General features: G+C 39.9%; 1 protein-coding gene across 1 annotated transcript in view; it reads right to left on the bottom strand.

The window, feature by feature from the left end:
- LOC111237494 (contactin-associated protein-like 4) overlaps window positions 1-16,829 on the bottom strand; it is a 119,616-nt gene that overhangs the window by 85,074 nt on the left and 17,713 nt on the right. Inside the window, exon 2 of the mRNA XM_022766650.1 lies at window positions 15,977-16,087. Coding sequence (XP_022622371.1) covers window positions 15,977-16,087 — 111 coding nt within the window. The remainder of the gene's footprint in view (window positions 1-15,976; window positions 16,088-16,829) is intronic.

Raw genomic sequence — 16,829 nt, 5'->3', positions numbered from 1 at the left:
GCACCACTGGTATCTGTCAGAAGACAAGAGGAGACCCAACTCCCAAGCTCCTGCACCGAGAGGGACAGGGACAACAAAAGCTGTAGTTAAAGTAATGAGATTTTCATTTCATTCAGTATGTATGTGTGTGTGTGGTGGTGTGTTTGTGTGTTGATGGAGAAGAGGGGTGAACAGAGGATCGAGAGACAAATGGGAGTAAAATGTGATTCATTACATTTTAATTCTACCTGCAATTAAACCTTAAACTTTGTGAATCATATCTTCTGGACGAGTTGCTCCGTGCTGAGATCTTTTAAATTCTTACAGCCAAATAATAAGCGTTTACAGCCTTGGACATCTAATGCAAACTGCTTGTTGTAATATGTTGCTGTAATGTCACAGATTTAGTGGTGAGGCATTCAACAGATGAATAGGAATACAAACAAACAAGTCATAGTATGCTAATGCCTTGAGTCCTGCAGTTATTAGCGTCAGCCCTTTCATAAGAAACTTGATCTTTAAGCTTGAAAATGTTCAAAATACAGTGTAATATATAGCTTTATCTCCTTCTGACTTTGATTTTAAGTCAACTTACATGCTCACAGCTTTAAAACGCTGCTATGTGTTCAAATACTTCCATGGGTTTCATGATGATAAATAATAAATCCTCATAATAAAGACATTAAGTGGGATATTTGAGTCACAAACACCTTGAAGGAGATGGATTAAACTGTGGAGCACCAGGACGGTATTTAAAGGCTAGTTTACATACAACCACAAACCGAGTTTCAAAATGTGTCCTGCCATTGTTTTTTTTAATGGGACCACCAAGGTGACAACACTTGAGGGTGAGTGAGGTAAAATCACTTCCACATTGACTAAATCACTGATTGTATTTCAACAGTGTTTTTGCAGATGTAACATCCCTCCCGTGTTTTTGGTTGGTGGCGCCGCTCCCCTCTCGGTCTTGGCAACAGCTGTTGCCGCAGCTGGAGGGGGCATCCAGGTGTGTTGGAGATTAACTGACACTGTGTTCATACTGCAGAGTAAAAGAAGTTAGTACCATCAGCACTGTGGGATATTTGTCACTGCAATTCGGTGACCCTATCTATATTCAGAAATATAGATAGGGTCAGTCCGTGTAGTGCTTTATAGGCAATTAAAAGAATTTAAAAATCAATTCTTGCCCTCAATGTGTAACCAGTGGTAGATTGGCCAACACTGCCAGTGACGTGTGAGCTACGCTGTATTAGTTAACGGTCTCGCAGCAGCTGGAGCAGAGGCTCAGAAAGAACAACTCAGGGCTGTGAACAGTGAGTTACAGTGAGACCAATACACATGAATGACTTTTTACAGATCTCAATAATATAGTTTTTGATTTTCACAATATTTCTTAGTTTGTAGGAAAAAGGATTTTACTTTATTGATGTATTTTATCTTATTGTATCTTATTATTGTTATATGTTGGTCACAGAACAATTTCACCCATTTGTTTTTATAAAAGGAAGCGAGATTTAGTTTTTCAGTTGATTCCACCTGGATTTTTCCACATGGAGGTTTCTGGTAAACACGGGCCTCTGCAGAGAACACTGGCTGAGAGATGTCTTATTATTAACAGTGAGTGAAGAGAGAGGAAAAGGTTGCACGATGACCTATTCATGAATATACCGGAGTCCATTAAAGGTGCACAGAGGGAGCGAAGTTAGTGATTTGTGCCATAAAAGAGGGAGAGGAGGAAAGGGACACTTTATGCTGCAAAAACTATTTTAGAATCAGATTTCCACCTTTATTTCAGTCAAAATAAACACTGATAAAAATGCACCTGATATCTTTACTGTATTAATTAAAAAAAAGTAATAAGCTATTATTGCTTATGTCCAGCCTGAGGTCCTGAGCTCAAGTTTTAAATGTAATGTTTTGGCACAGTCATCTTTTTAAAGAATGGACTAAATGTCCGTGTGGTATTTAAAAGTGACAGCTCAGCAAAAAGCCACACGCAGTAACAGAAAGTCTTGATCTGAACAAAGAAAGGTCTCTGTTTGAATTAATCTCACTGAGAAGTCCTGTTACAAACCTCGAAACAAGCAAGGGAAGACAAACACCCCTGACACCGCACAGTCTGAGCCCCCGTCCTGGGACATATCAGACAACTGCACTCATTGGGTGAGGTTTGACCCAGGAATATCGAATCTGATGGAGAGGGTTGTGGGCTGGAGACGGTGAGTGGAGCAGCACAGTAATGACCATCACGAAAGACAACTGTGTGTTTGTTGTCTTGCAACATGAAGAGAGACATTCAGAGGAGAAGGAAGTAGGCTGAGAGAGCACAGACAGTGTGTTCCTCTACAGTAACCTTTTGCAAAGACACTGACAAAAAACTCATCCAACTGTAATCTTTATTTTACTTTGGATGCTGCTGGCAACCCCTACGAAAAGAAAAGTGTGTTGTGTGTGTGTGTGTGTGTGTGTTGTGTGGTGTAAGGAGAGAGAAAACGCAGGGAGCGCTATGGCAGAACCTGATTATGAAGAACCATTGTGGGTGATGGAAAAGGCAGCTACAAGATAATGACACTTTGAATACTGAGAAAGGTGTGGTGTGTGTGTGTGTGTGTGTGTGTATACGCATGTTTAAGAAAAAGTGCTGAATCAGACCACAGCCAAATCCATGGTGCCTGAACAGCAGATGGGATTTCTTCCCTACAGGCCAGCTACCTTACACACACACACACACACATAAGCACACACGCCACAACACACACACACACACACACACACACACACACACAGCACAACACCACACACACACACACACACACAACCACCCACACCACACACACACACACACACACACACACACACACACACACACACAACGTAACATAAATGCAATAATAAAACAGCCAGCCTAAAAAAGCACTTGAGATTGTGTTGCCAGGTGATGTCATCTGCTGACATAAGACCAAGACAAATCAACACCACAACACTTCAGACACACATTCCTCAATTCCCTCACATCTATTATGAAGCCACCTTTATATTGGATTAGCTAATCATTGTTGTAGGAACACAATCCACAGTGATTCTCATCTGCACTGTTTCATGTGATGGGCTGTTGCCAGCTGTGGTCCTACACCGCCACATCCTGTCCAACAGTAGTCAGTTTTGTGTCTGAGGGAACTATCTCAACCACCCATGACCTTCTTTTTCTTCACTTGTTGCAGCAGTGTAGCACATGTGTTACAGTATCTAATACACTCTAAGAGTGGCTCAGTCCCATTGTGTCTCCCAGTAAGAAAAAATCCAGTGAAATTTCAATTTGTCCGATCAGCACTAAATTAATCTGCAACTACCTTGATAATCAATTAAATCGTTTGTCTTTGAATATTCTCTGATTTCAGCTTTTTTCAAATGTGAGGATTTGCTGTCTTTCTCTGTTATATACGAAACTATTTGAACATCTTGAGGTTTTGTGAAAGAGTCCAACACACAATCAATGGTAGTTTTGCACATAAAATAGAAGAAAACGACTTGAAGCATAAAATGATTCAAGAATAGAAGCGTATCTTCTCCCATCAGATGAGCTTGAGAGCTGACGACTGATAAAACACTTCCTTTGTAGCCGCACTTAAACAGCTAACTCTCCTGAAATGGCCACCATAAGATGGAATGTTTGATTGTAGGTAAAAGTGGTTTAAAAGCCCTGTATCCTGCTTCAAGGAGACAGTATTCACTGAGGTTTGTAGCAGACACAGCTCTTGCAATGGGAGCAGCTGTGAATTATACTATTGTTAAAACAAAATCAGGAGAAAAAAATTTGGAGAAAGCTCCAAAAGAGACGAAGACATCAGCGATTTCTTAACTTTGGCGCATATTTTCCTGCATATTTATCTGGCAGTTACTAACTCTACTGTCATCACAGCCAGACTCATTCCCACACCCACTTTGCAACACCTGATGAGATTCTCCTGCTGTATTTACCATCTCCTTTTGCACCTACTCTTTTCTCACTAACACTCCTGGCCATAGTGTTGGGAGTTTATTTTCAATCTCACCTGCCATTTTTGTCTGGCATTCTTCTCACCTGCATTTTGCTGACCTCAGCTGGCATATCTTCTACCTGCTAGATTTTGCTCATTTTAACTCAGTTGCCTCATTTGATTGCGTGCATTCCAACCTCTGCCTTTTTGACAAAACAGAGTTTTAGTCTTTGCTGTAAGTTTCTGTAACTCAGATGCATTAATAAACATACATTAAGTATAATCTCACCTTGATTTTGGACATTTTACATACTCCAATGGGAAACAGATTATTACTATTACTATTGACTATTTCATCTACTTCTTTATCATAGATTATTGTGGTGTCAACAAAAATAAACAATATCATTGGCAACAACACAAATAAACAATCAAAAGCAACATGATTTGATATTTTGTTTCTCTATTAAAACCAGATTTTATGAAATGTTTGGGTTTGTGTTGAATGAACTGTGTCTTGGGTTGTCTTTCCTCTTGCTCCAGCATTTTTTCCTCCACCAGCTGTTGCAGTGCTGTGTTTGCTGCTTGTTAGGACAGCAGCTAAAGGCCAGAGCTGGTAAATACCTTGGTAACAGACACAAACACCGACAGCACAACAGGAGAGCTCAGACACACTGACCTTTACTCATTACGGCTGGACGGAAGAGGGAAGAAGTAGAACAAGACAAAGGAAAAGAGGGAGAATGAGACAGAGACTGAGGATAAACTGACATCTCTCTGGACAGCACAGGAGGAATTAGTAGTAGAAGGAGAAGACGGAGAGATGAGACCCTTGCTCATCAAGAACTGGGGAGAAAGCAGAAAGAGACCTAAAGAAGGAGATGAGAGGAGAGTGTAAACATCAACATCTGTGTGGGAAAACATGATGCACTAAAATCTGCCATGTTAGTCACACATTTACTTGTTTGATCACCACAACAATAGTTTCCGTCATGCATGACTGTCAGTTCTGATGCAGTTAATCTGCTTGTTTTCTCTCTCTAACTGTAATGACACCAAGGCTTTTCTTCCCCACTCAGGAAGGTGACTGAGGTTAAAAGAGGTCAGGAGCTCTGCCGGACATTCAGATGAAACTGTTGCCATGGCCACAATGCACTGCGAACTTAATAAAACATGCAAATAGACAAAACCCATCAAATTCATCCATTTTGACAACATATATGTGCTGAAAAACTCAACAACGCAACAGAAGTGTTTCTCAGTGGATACAAAAAAGTGATGAGGGGTCTCCTCAATGGGGAGCGTAATCCTTACACCAGTTCTCTCTCTCTCTCTCTCTCTCCTCTCTCTCTCTCTCTCTCTCTCTCTCTCTGCCTGTACTCTCGACTCTCTGCGCATCCTCGCCTCATCTCTCACTCTGATCTACTTTTCCAACTTCTCTCTCAGTCCACTTCATCTCTCCTCTCTTTGTACGGTCTACTCTTCTCTCCAATTCTTCCTTGCTCTTGCTAGTGCTGTGCAGTCATCTTTTCGTCATATGATGTTCTCTCTCTACTTTGCTCTTCTCTTCTCTTCTTGCATCTTTTCTTGCTTTCATTGCATCTTGGCTTCATGTTCCCATTAAACTTCTCCCCTCCTCGTTCAGTTCCAGAATCATCTCAAATCTCTCTCAAAATCAATTCGTCCTCTCTTCCACTTCACATAATCAAGGCAAAAAATAACTTTAAAAAAAGTGATGAACTCGGTTGGGACGAACACAAGGCATTGAACAACAACTGTGTCACAGCCAGGTTCATCACTTCTTAGGGTCCCCTGGAAATGCTTCCATTGTGTTGTGAGTGTGTGCAGCACATGTGTTGTCAAAATGATGTTTTCTGAATTTGTTTGTTTTGTCTATTTGCATGTTTTCTTAAGTTGCAGTGCATTGAGCTTTCAGGGCCACAGTACTTCTTTCCCCCCATTCAGTACAGAACAACAAAACACAGAGCAAAACAAATGTTCCTCATTGTTAAATTTTGTATGAACACGAATACAAGCCTTTCATTTTCCTAAATAAAACAATCAAATGAAACTGGCAACTATCTTAATGACAAGGTAAACTTTAATGAATCTGACAAACATTCAGTGCAACAGACATTTTTCAATCTGCATGAAAAATGTATTGAAGTTGAAGCCCTAGAGATAAAAAAGTTTTAAAATATAAAGTAAATAAAACATTTCCTGTTTTGAATTATAGGCCTCATTTCAAAAGGTCTCACTAAATACAAGGTTTGTGGAGACTGTGCAGCTAAAATCAATACAAGTTTGATTAGTACATAGTTGCTCAACAGAAACAGATTTTAGAATTAACCCAAAAATCACATTTTGAGTTCAGAATATTTTATTAATGAAATGTATTCATCCAGTGGCCATTAAAAAGCAAAAAGCTAAAAAGGTCAGCCGTGTGCTAATCCACCGAGGATGCACAAACTGAGTGTCCATGTTCTCATTTCTCAACAAGTCTCCCAAAAATTTCCTCCTAATAAGTAAAAATGTGTCATTGCTGCTCATCATACATGGATTTATTTGGGCTAGCATGAAAGCATCAAAGGGAATGTTATTTTGGATGCTTCCTCCTGGCTCAGCATTAGGATACAAGCCAAGGACGTGTGGTGTCAGGGCTGGATTATGACTTTTTTATGGCGGCAGGGGTGGGAGATGGAACAGAAACTCAGATCAGTTCCCACAGCAGCCAGTTCGTGCCCATCAGACACCACAAGTGTTTTACAAGTATCCTTGATTTACGCTGAACAAGATCAGCATCTCACTGCCTGACAGCATGTTAGATCAAAATAAGAACCTGCATTGGTGGAACCAACTATAGACCTCCTTATATCACTGAGTTTAGATTAAATGTGAAGCAGAGTGTGTTCAGAACCTTGTAATCTTGATACTAGGATCAAGCTTGTGAAACTGGAAACCTTATATCTAGGGCCCTTCAATGCTTAAAGCCATGTGTCATTACATGTATACATGTATGGTACTCAACCATCAAATGATAGCATTTCTGAGTGGTCTAACCTTCTCCTTAATGACCCTATGGCATGACTGCATGAAGTGACTATGAATAATAAAAAGGGAGTAAAGAATGAGCAAAAACAGCCTCGGGTTCCAGAGGTTAACAACCTGCAGAGCTCTGTATGCTATAAACTAAATGCGAGCTCACAAGAACAAAGGTTCACAAGACAAGACCGCTTTAGACCATCGCAGGGAAGAGTTGCAGCGGTGGAAGCTCACCTATCTCAGCTCTACATTCCTGCACTGGTAGGGATGCAATTTACCTCAACCAGCAATGACTGGTTTGTCAGAATTGAGGAGGGAGGAATGGCAATGCAGACAGAGTAGGCCACATCAACTATACGAGTATGGTGAGGCCTATTGCAGGAAAACCTAGAAAACGTCCAAGATAAGTTTCTGATGCTCCAGATACAAAGAAAAGGACGGACAAACAAAGATTAGAGCCAGTGTTTGTGGCACCACACAAACTAGTTCTTACATAGAGATTAGTTACTAAATATTTAAACCTAGTAACTAGCACATGTAGTAAAAGTGATACCTAACCAACAGAATTTACATTAACATGCAATATGATCGACATAGGGTCAAATACAGCGCTGCAATGCTGGATAATTTCACAAAAAACACAATATACCTCAAATTAAAATGTTATGCCAATAACTATAACAATGAAATTATGTGTAGGTTAGTTAAACTAGATATTTTCCATTAGATTTCTCCATCTACATGAATAAAGTAAGGTCTATAATATGATTTAGGCCCTAAACCTGTTCTTTTTGGACAATATATCACAACACTCACTTCCTGTTTACATAATGGAAAACTCCTGATTGGAGTGCTATAAATTTTCCTTTACTCTCTTTACTCACTGACATTTTCTTACATTTAATATATAATGATAATAATGATGGTAACATATTTAGTAAATCAGTTTAAAACTGTGGCTAGAAGTCCTCAAGAACTGGTGCAATCCAATCCTGTCCTCTATAGCCATAGAGTATTGCTCTGTAAATAGTGGCAGCTGAACAACAGAGACACACTTCAAACTACCAGTCAGCTTCTATAACACCACACCCACAACTAGACCGGTCCCCACTGGCGTTAGACAGAACAACACATTGAGAATTAACTTCAGCGTCTGTTTTTCTTAATAAGACAGTAGAAGAACACAACATCCAGCACAGCCGCTCTCTTCCACTTGCAGTCTCCACGTGTTAGTGTGTTAGTGTCAAACAAAAAACAGGAGCTGACACAACTCCTGTCAGGGCAATGGCTTCACTAAAAGCAGCAGATGTGTGCACCACATAAATGCAAAGTGTGGTTAGCAGTGATGCACTACTGTGCCACTCAGTAAGAGGTAAAGGAAAGGTGAAGATACAAAAGGGAACAACAAGACAAAAACAGGACAGATGGGAATAAGGATATAAGCCACTGCAGGAGGAGAAATCCTCCAAACTTGGCAGGTCTCAAAGAGAGGCAGTAAGACACAGACAGCCAGGCAGAGACACACAGCATTACCAGGTCAAGATTTGTACATGCGTCTGTGTGGGTTTGGGGGAATTTGAAAGCGTTTTAAGCAGATTTGCGATGCAGAGTCAAAGAGCTGCAGTAGATTTTAGGTGGCGCTTAAGGTGTTTTTCTGACAACCTGGGAGATATGCAGCTATATATAAAAATGACTCAGCAACGGAGCAAACAAACAGCCATATTAATCTCAAAGGTGGGAAGTGAAAAATCAAAATAAGAAACAAATCCTAAAAAGTTTTTAGTCGAGGCAGGTCACTGGACCATGTGTGATGAGTAATGTCAGTTATAAAAGACCTTATAAACAGTGACATGCAGCTATGAAACCAATTGTATGTGTCTTAGAGGACTGCATCAGACTCAAATTAGGACTGGTCCCTGGAGATGCCAGCTTTGGGGAATTTTAACAAACTGTGGAAGATGAAGTAACAGGACTGCTACATAATGAGACTAACAGAGTTTATAAAGCAGAACAAATCAATGAAGTTCACAGAAGCATCAACAATGTTTGGTTTTTATAACAAGGACAGTATATGTGACAAACCCAGAGGTCACAGTGTCTTCAAAAAGAACCATGTGACAGTTGTAGAAATGTAAAAAGTAAGCAAGGTGCCTTATTACATCTGCATTAAAATTTGGTATAAAATGGACAAAACCCATTGAATTTGAAAGCACAGAAAAAGGCCTGTTACAGTTTGGATCTCTGGCTCAAAAATATATGGACAAAAGAGCTGGACACTGCACTGACAGCTCCCAGTAAATTTAATCTAACAGATCAAACAGAGACCTCTGTCAGGCATCACCAAGCATTTCCAGTACAGTGTGGAATCTGTCGTCGGACTCCTGCCTGCAGTCTGTTCTCCCATCCTGCATGAGTTGAAGTTTTTTGGATGCCACTTGTTAGCAAAAAATCAGAAAAATCCTTTTCTGATTTGTGATCCATGACCTCTATAGTTAAAACAGCAATAATCTAGTTAATTGTAATATCATTTTTTGAAGATTACCATAGAAATGATTTTTACATATTTTTCCTGTATACTGCAAATTTGATTTAGTGTCGGTTCAGAAGAAAAATCCTAAAATTTCTTCAGACAGGATGGAGAAAGATGAAGATGTCCAGGCAGAGAGCATCAAGATGCAGGAGAGAGACTTTCAGCACAGGGGAAACAGGCAGCATAAAATCATGAGACAGGACAGGGCCTGAATTTTAGAGATTTGCTGCTTCTAGTCTCATGAAAAGGTATGTTAGCCGCAGTTGGCTGCTCGGTTCGGCAAAAGTCACCGCACACCACTGGCATGCAGCCCAAAACTTGAGATCTGAGACAGTGTACACAACACTGCAAGCACATCGACTGCACATTTGCTAGAAAAATGAATTGGACCTTTGCATGTATGTACTGCACATTTCCCATCCTCTGTCCTGTTCTTGTTAGCGGTCATGTGCACTGTTTGTTTGTTTTTTTTGTTTGGTAAAGAACAGAGAAGCATCATCATGAAAAGACACCAGGTTAACTATTGGTACAATACAGGACCTAAACTGAAGTCTCCTGTCTCACACATTTTGTTCACCCAACCCAAAATGTTTCGCAATAAGAAAACATCAAAGTAGTTGTGACATTCACTCCAATGCCAATGACAGTAATTACTTTCACCACTACTATAACTTCCTCGTCAGAAAACCTTAGACATTGATGGTTTTAAGTTTATGGACAAACGAGCAGTATTGTCATGTTTCTGGAGAGGAGGATCTCCACTATTTCTGCTTTTAACTTTCCCTTTTTCTCTTGTCAGATTAATTTGAAATGTTTTAGAGTTGTTTACATTGTCTGCTCCTCCAGGTTTGTTTTTCCGTTATTGTAAATTTAGCTGCCTTTTAATGTTCTGAAAGTAACACATAAATCAAGTTTATTATCACACATTTCATTCATGTGACTGAATGTGGTTTAATTAGATATCTGGACCACAGTTAGTGACACCAGTAAATAGGTTGAGTAGTCAGAGCATAAAATTGTCTGTGCTTTTTTAAAAGGAGCTGTCATGGATTAATGATTCGGGCTATTTTCAGTAAAGTGAGTGAGGGATGTAGAAGCGATATAGAAAGAAGGCTAAGGTGAGAAGCATTTAGCTGCATTTTGTCAAGGAATCAGACAATATTTACCCATATAATTAGATTCATGGAGAGAGTGACTACCTCAGATTAAGAGGATTTTAGTGGAGGAGTGGTGGAATTTAACCAGATAAGGTGTTTAAGAGCAGCGTCACATGGGCTCCGGGAGAGGCAGAGGTGGCACATAAACATTACACAATGATCAATACCCGATTCTGTGGTTCCCTCCACGTAGTTCACTTCAACCTACACCCCGCTGCTAATGTTAAAATCCCCTTTTCAAATCTAAATTACTACTTCGAGAAAATGATTACTAGAGACTGATGAAACCTATTTCAGCATAATTACAGTGCTTCTAATGTGCAATTATCAGTATGGCCCACTGAAAAACAGAGAGCGTTTAGGTGTTAAATACTGCTATTAACATTTGGCTATAAATGTTAAATACTCATTAACATTTGGCTATAAGATGGAATGAAGTTGTCTCAATGTTTTCTTGGCAGCCCAAAAGTTAAAATTACTATTGCAACAGACCGCACACTACAAGATGTACAACCAGCGAGTGGTGGAGCAGGATGTGACTGAGAGGTGATAAATGATGAAAGTAAAAGGTCATACTCGAGGGAGAAGGGAGCAAAATTCAAGAAAAAAAAAAAAAAAAAAAGTGAAAGGTTTTGGAGATATGAGAAAATACAAGGGGCAGAATGAAAGGAAGAAATAGCGATCGTTGACCAGCTAATAATATCTGCAGTTTAAAAAGGGGCATTCACATCCACTGCTCAGTGTCTTTATCCACACTGGATGTCCGATCCTGTGTAATCAAGCTTCCATTGTGATCAGCAAGATCTGAGTGTGAGCTTTATGAATCACACGGGCCCCAACCACTCATCTCTTTACCTCGCACACATATACAGCATGCAGCCTAATCAAACCTGTGAGGATGTGTTGGATAATAGATCATTGCTTTTTCAAGTGTCCTGGCACAAACACACAGCAAGACTTCCACTGGGATGGAGTGTGAAGACTTCAGTCCTGTTTTGGGTGTCACAGCAGGGCTCATACTTATCAAACTGCTAAAAGTATAATTTTTCGCTTTGTGCAAGATGAAACTAAAAATGCTTTGTTTTTACTCCTACTCACAAACCTATTAATAAAAACAATTTATCAAACTTTTTTGACTTAATACTTCAGACATTCTCTTAATCAGTATATCAAGTAGATAATAATAATTCATTAGCTGAGGCAATATAATTAAGAACAGAGCAGTGTTAGCAACATTTTTTTTCTTTTTGGCATTTTCCAGGGTTGCAGACAAACAGACATTGTTTTAATTTGCATCCTCATTGTCTGCACTTGGTCATGAATACTCCATTTTTCCCATTTCAATCTATTTCCTATTACTTTATGCCAATTTACATATTTATACATTATTAATGTATTAAACGGATGTTAATTTCCCATGTTAATTAATTCTGGAGATTTCATACAAATAAAATTAATTAAAAAAAGATAATTATACTCCGAATGTGTTCTTGTAGAATAACATACCACATAATAAACTAAGGATTTTTTTTAAAGGAATGTACAATATTAGCAGATGAGTCAATGTATGTCTCTGATTGGATATGACTTCTCTGAGCATACATGTGATCAATTGTGTGATCACTTGACAGTTGCTCTTTTACACTATAAATAGAAGTGAGTCACTTGATAAATGCATCTTATTTCGCACAATTTTTTGACACTGACTTGCTGCTTTGCTCTGGTCTCAGACCCACATCTGCTGCCTGGTTGGAGGAAAAACTTTCGCATCACAAGTTTATGTCTTCCATCCATCCTCTGGTCTGTTGCCATCAGCTTTAAGCTCATGCCTCCTTTGGCCTCTAAACCAGAATGGAGGGCCCCCTGGTGAGCTCTGTGTCAAGGCCCTCACCTCTCTGGCCTCTCCCTATAATCTTTTTTGGACTTCAACAGAATGAAGGGAGGACTGACTCAGTGCCAGGGCTTTCCCCAAATTAATTAATTGTCCACTTTGCACCAGTGAAGGGCCATTGCTTCCTCCCGTTGGTGTTGGCCCCATTCAGCGTGCAGCCATACAGTAGTACATATACAGATAGCCACAACACTGGACATGAAGGAAGCACCCTGATGCCTGAATGGGATTAACTGGCCACCATGTGAGAACAGTCCTTTCAGTGCCAGCCCCCATATGGGCTGACCAGCCAGGATGAGACTAACTGGCAGTGGTGAGGGCCAAGGAGGCATGTGGGAGTTTTGTAACCTCGACATCCCAGCTGGCAACTTGGCGTCTGATAAAAGACTTTTGGAGTCTGTTATAACGACTTAGTGATGGAAAGGACACTTCAACTAGCATCGTTCTTCAGTTCTACTTTTCACCACTGACACACGTTACAAATCCTTCCCAGTACCCAAGAAAATTCAAGATCTATCCTGAATCAGCTCTGACTGAATTAATACACTTCACAAAGACAAATCATATGCTCATACTATATACTGTATTCGGCAGGAACTGCCTCAGCTGGGTGATGGGCTCTGTTTCAGCAGTGCCTACAGAGCCAAGAAATGAGAACAACAATTTCTGTCTTGCATTAATTTCCTACAATGTGTTGGACTGTGTTTACAGGGACACACTGTACAGCCTTCACAATCAAACTCACTCAGAAAGCAACATTCAAGTGGCTCATCTTAAATTTGTCTCAGAGTTGGTCAAATTATTCTTATAGTAGGAGTAAAAGAGAAAGAAATCCCAGATGATCCTCTGCTCTGGCAAATGCAGAAATCTACAAACCTCCAAAAACAAGCCATGATAACCCTCCATAAAGCCCCGCATCAGCACCCAGCAGAGAGCTCCCTCTTGAATTTTTATTGTGGTTAGTGAATCACGAATCAGATTTATACCCCGGCTGAGGGGAGATGGCCCTGTGGAGAGTTTTTGATCTACTAGGCTAATATAATTCAGATGCATTTCTATATATAATACATATAGTTGGCAGTAATCGCTGTCCTATCGAACTACCTACCTATCTTTTTTGTCTTTATCTATGCCTCCCTCCCTCCAATCCCCAGCGACCACAGAGGCATCTCTCAGACTGTGTGAAACCAGCTGAGGTTTGTCTTTGATGTTTTGTGCTGAGCGTCTTGTCGAGAAGCAAAGACTCTTTTCTGCACCAAGGAAGAAAATGCACCACCACAGCCCACAGAACAGAGTGAAAAAGAGGGAGATGCTGTACAGTTGAGGGACATCAATCTGTTCCCAGCATTTCACTGGCCTGAATGTGCATCTCGACAGCTGATGTCAACAACTGACCAAGTGCATCAAGTTTAAAGTTGCACAAGGCAAAACTTTTTTATGGATAGCCTCCACTCTAAACCTTTCACTGTTCATGCTTTCAAACACAACTCTGAGAAAAGGGAAAGGGTCACTGCTGTGAGAGAAAAGTGTAGAGAAGAGCATTAACCTGGGAGCTTGAGCTAACAGAAGCCTCTTTAGCACAAATAGTTCCAGGACATAAAACCATCCATGCTTACTTCTTTAAATACATCTAAGGAACTGTGAAGATCAGGCAAATTAGACCAGTGATGGATTTAAAAAAAAAGAAAAAAAAAAAGAAGCAAATTTCACCTAAGTGGAATCAACAACACACAGTCACCATGATGTTCTTTGTATTTACACTTCCATAACTATGATGTTTGAGTTGGATGTAATGACTGAACGCAAAGGAAACATACAAAGATGGAACAAGAGACTGAAAACTTTAGGAGCTAGTTGCACCAGCTGTTCTTGAGTTCAAAGTTACCCTAGTTATAATGGAAGTGCGCACTAGCTTTGTACCACACAAACTGGCTACTAATTGGAATTTCTGCAAAACGTCTTTAAATTTGCATGATTGAAGTCGGCAGTGATGATGAAAAACCCGTCAGAATGTGCTGTTTGTTGATCACTGATGCCACTGTACATCTCTTCTGCAGGTAGACTGCTGCAATAACAACAGAGGTGAACTGAGCAGATAGTATGGACGGCACATCATGACTGTAAATTCAACCTGCGGAGAACCTTTCCTTGTGGCACAGTCGACTGCCATGAGTCCCACCAGACAGTGACGATTCACTGTCATTTCACTAGTGAGTTAGCCTGTCCATGTAACCATGGTTCAATCAAAAGAAACATGCAGCAGTTCTTCATTTCACCAGTCCATCGTACTCACTCTGTTAATCTAGAAAAAGATCCTATCTGTTGCTGAATTTCGCTGTATAAAAGCTGCTTTATTTCTTTCTGAGCTGAAGACATTACAGCTGGTGATGCTAGTGTAACTTCCTGTTTACATAGTTGATTGCACATGGGAAAGTTGCAGCACTGGAAATGCCCTCATTGATGATTTACATTCAGTTCTGTAGACTGATAGCCAGTGTTGGCTGCAACCTAGCAAGCTCCAATCAATAACGTTACCAAACACAGAGATGCAGAAATTAACTCCAACTTTCTTAGGTGTGTTTTATCAGGACAATATCATGAGAGAGGACACAGTGGATACAGGACGAAACACATGAAGTCATGGAGATTTCATACTAAAACAATGTTTTCACAGTACTGGTTTTAACCCAATAATGGACTCCTAGAAAAAAGACTTCAGGAGTATAATTTAAATAAAAATCTCAAGATATGATGGCAAGAGAGAGGTGTGTTTCATCCGCTTGTATTATTTATTTATTTTTATTTTTTACAACCCAATTTAGATGAGACCTCACCCACTTCCATATTGGATAGGGTCAAGGCTTCGGTTGCTCTACCGAGGATTTCATCAAAAGGAAGTTGGCGTGGTTTTATCTAAACTGTGCTGGAAAAATCAAAAAACATCCCATTCCTGCAAATGAACATACTTAAATTTGTCATGTTTACCCATATAAATATATGCTGGGTATTTTGCTGCTTGTGTGGTGAGCCAAATAAATGAAAGTTTAAACTGGGTTGAGTGAGCACTTTGTCTGGAGACTCATCAAGCCTGACTGGATGTCATCGCTGCCTCCACCTCCTTCACACACTAAGAAGACATTATGTCAAAGGATTTGAGCACAGTCTGCACAACGAATTCTAAAGTCAGAAGGTTAAAACACTTGGTTGTCCCTGTGTGCAAAGTTCTGTGCCAAATAAATGAAGCCTAGTCATGCACCACAGTCAATACCTGGACCAGAACGCCAAACAGTTATTATTTATGACAATGTCCTAGGTATAAATCTGTCTTGAAATTTGCTGTCATTGCAAGTAGTAAAACATTTAAGTTGGGCAATGGACAAAAGCAGTGATGATTTCTTACCTTCTCTTCTGTTGACCTTAGCAAAGACCGGCCCATGGCTGCTGGACAGCTGGGAGGAGCTTCTGAAGGATGACGGTGGCAAATTGAACACCAGTGGGTTGTCACATACCTCTGTTAACCAGTCACAAAGCAAAAAAAGACAAGGATAAGAGTTAGGAAAGATCAATACACTGTATTATAGTGTGCTATATTGCTGCTTGTGTTAAAAGCAGAAGCAGGAAATACAGATATCTTCTTCTAATAAAAAGGTTAAACTTGAGGCTTTGTCAAAGTGATTGCAGGTTGGGACGGCTGCAGCTGCAGGGAAAAAGTCGATTTAACTCCAGAAGAAAAGGAAACAGACATGTCAGTGGAAACCTTTTCACGCCTCATACACTTTGTTTCTGAATCTCAAGGACAAGAAATCTGAGTACAAATTAATTCTGAATTAGTGAGTCATGGACAATGAATATCTGTAAAGGGATATCACTGTTGCACGGCATAAACAGAGTTTAAGTACAAAGACTATGATATATGTACACAGTCCTTCTCCTGGGACCTGTAGAAACAGAATATTACGGCCACAGTGTTCAATGTTCTCTTGTTTTATACGTATTACAGAAAGGCACTGGAATCAGAGTTAAATATATCAACAAACTGCTTAATGAGGTTTTCAACTAAGCCAGCAAAGAAGTATTTTCTGTTTAGCCACAGTCTGATAGTTCGACTATAGCTGATGCATCTGTAAGACAAAACTGCATTTTCATCCCAAAACAAATTACTCACCTGTGAAAGTGCCATACTGTTGCATTTGGTGACATATATCTTTTCATTACATGAACACAGGTCGCGCACTGTTGAAAAGTAAATAATT

This window comes from Seriola dumerili, unplaced genomic scaffold (genome assembly GCF_002260705.1).
Source record: "Seriola dumerili isolate Sdu_G_001 unplaced genomic scaffold, Sdu_1.0 BDQW01000002.1, whole genome shotgun sequence".
Taxonomy (NCBI): Eukaryota; Metazoa; Chordata; class Actinopteri; order Carangiformes; family Carangidae; genus Seriola; species Seriola dumerili.
Note: the sequence above shows the minus strand (reverse complement) of the source record. Positions and strands in the feature narration are given on the sequence as shown.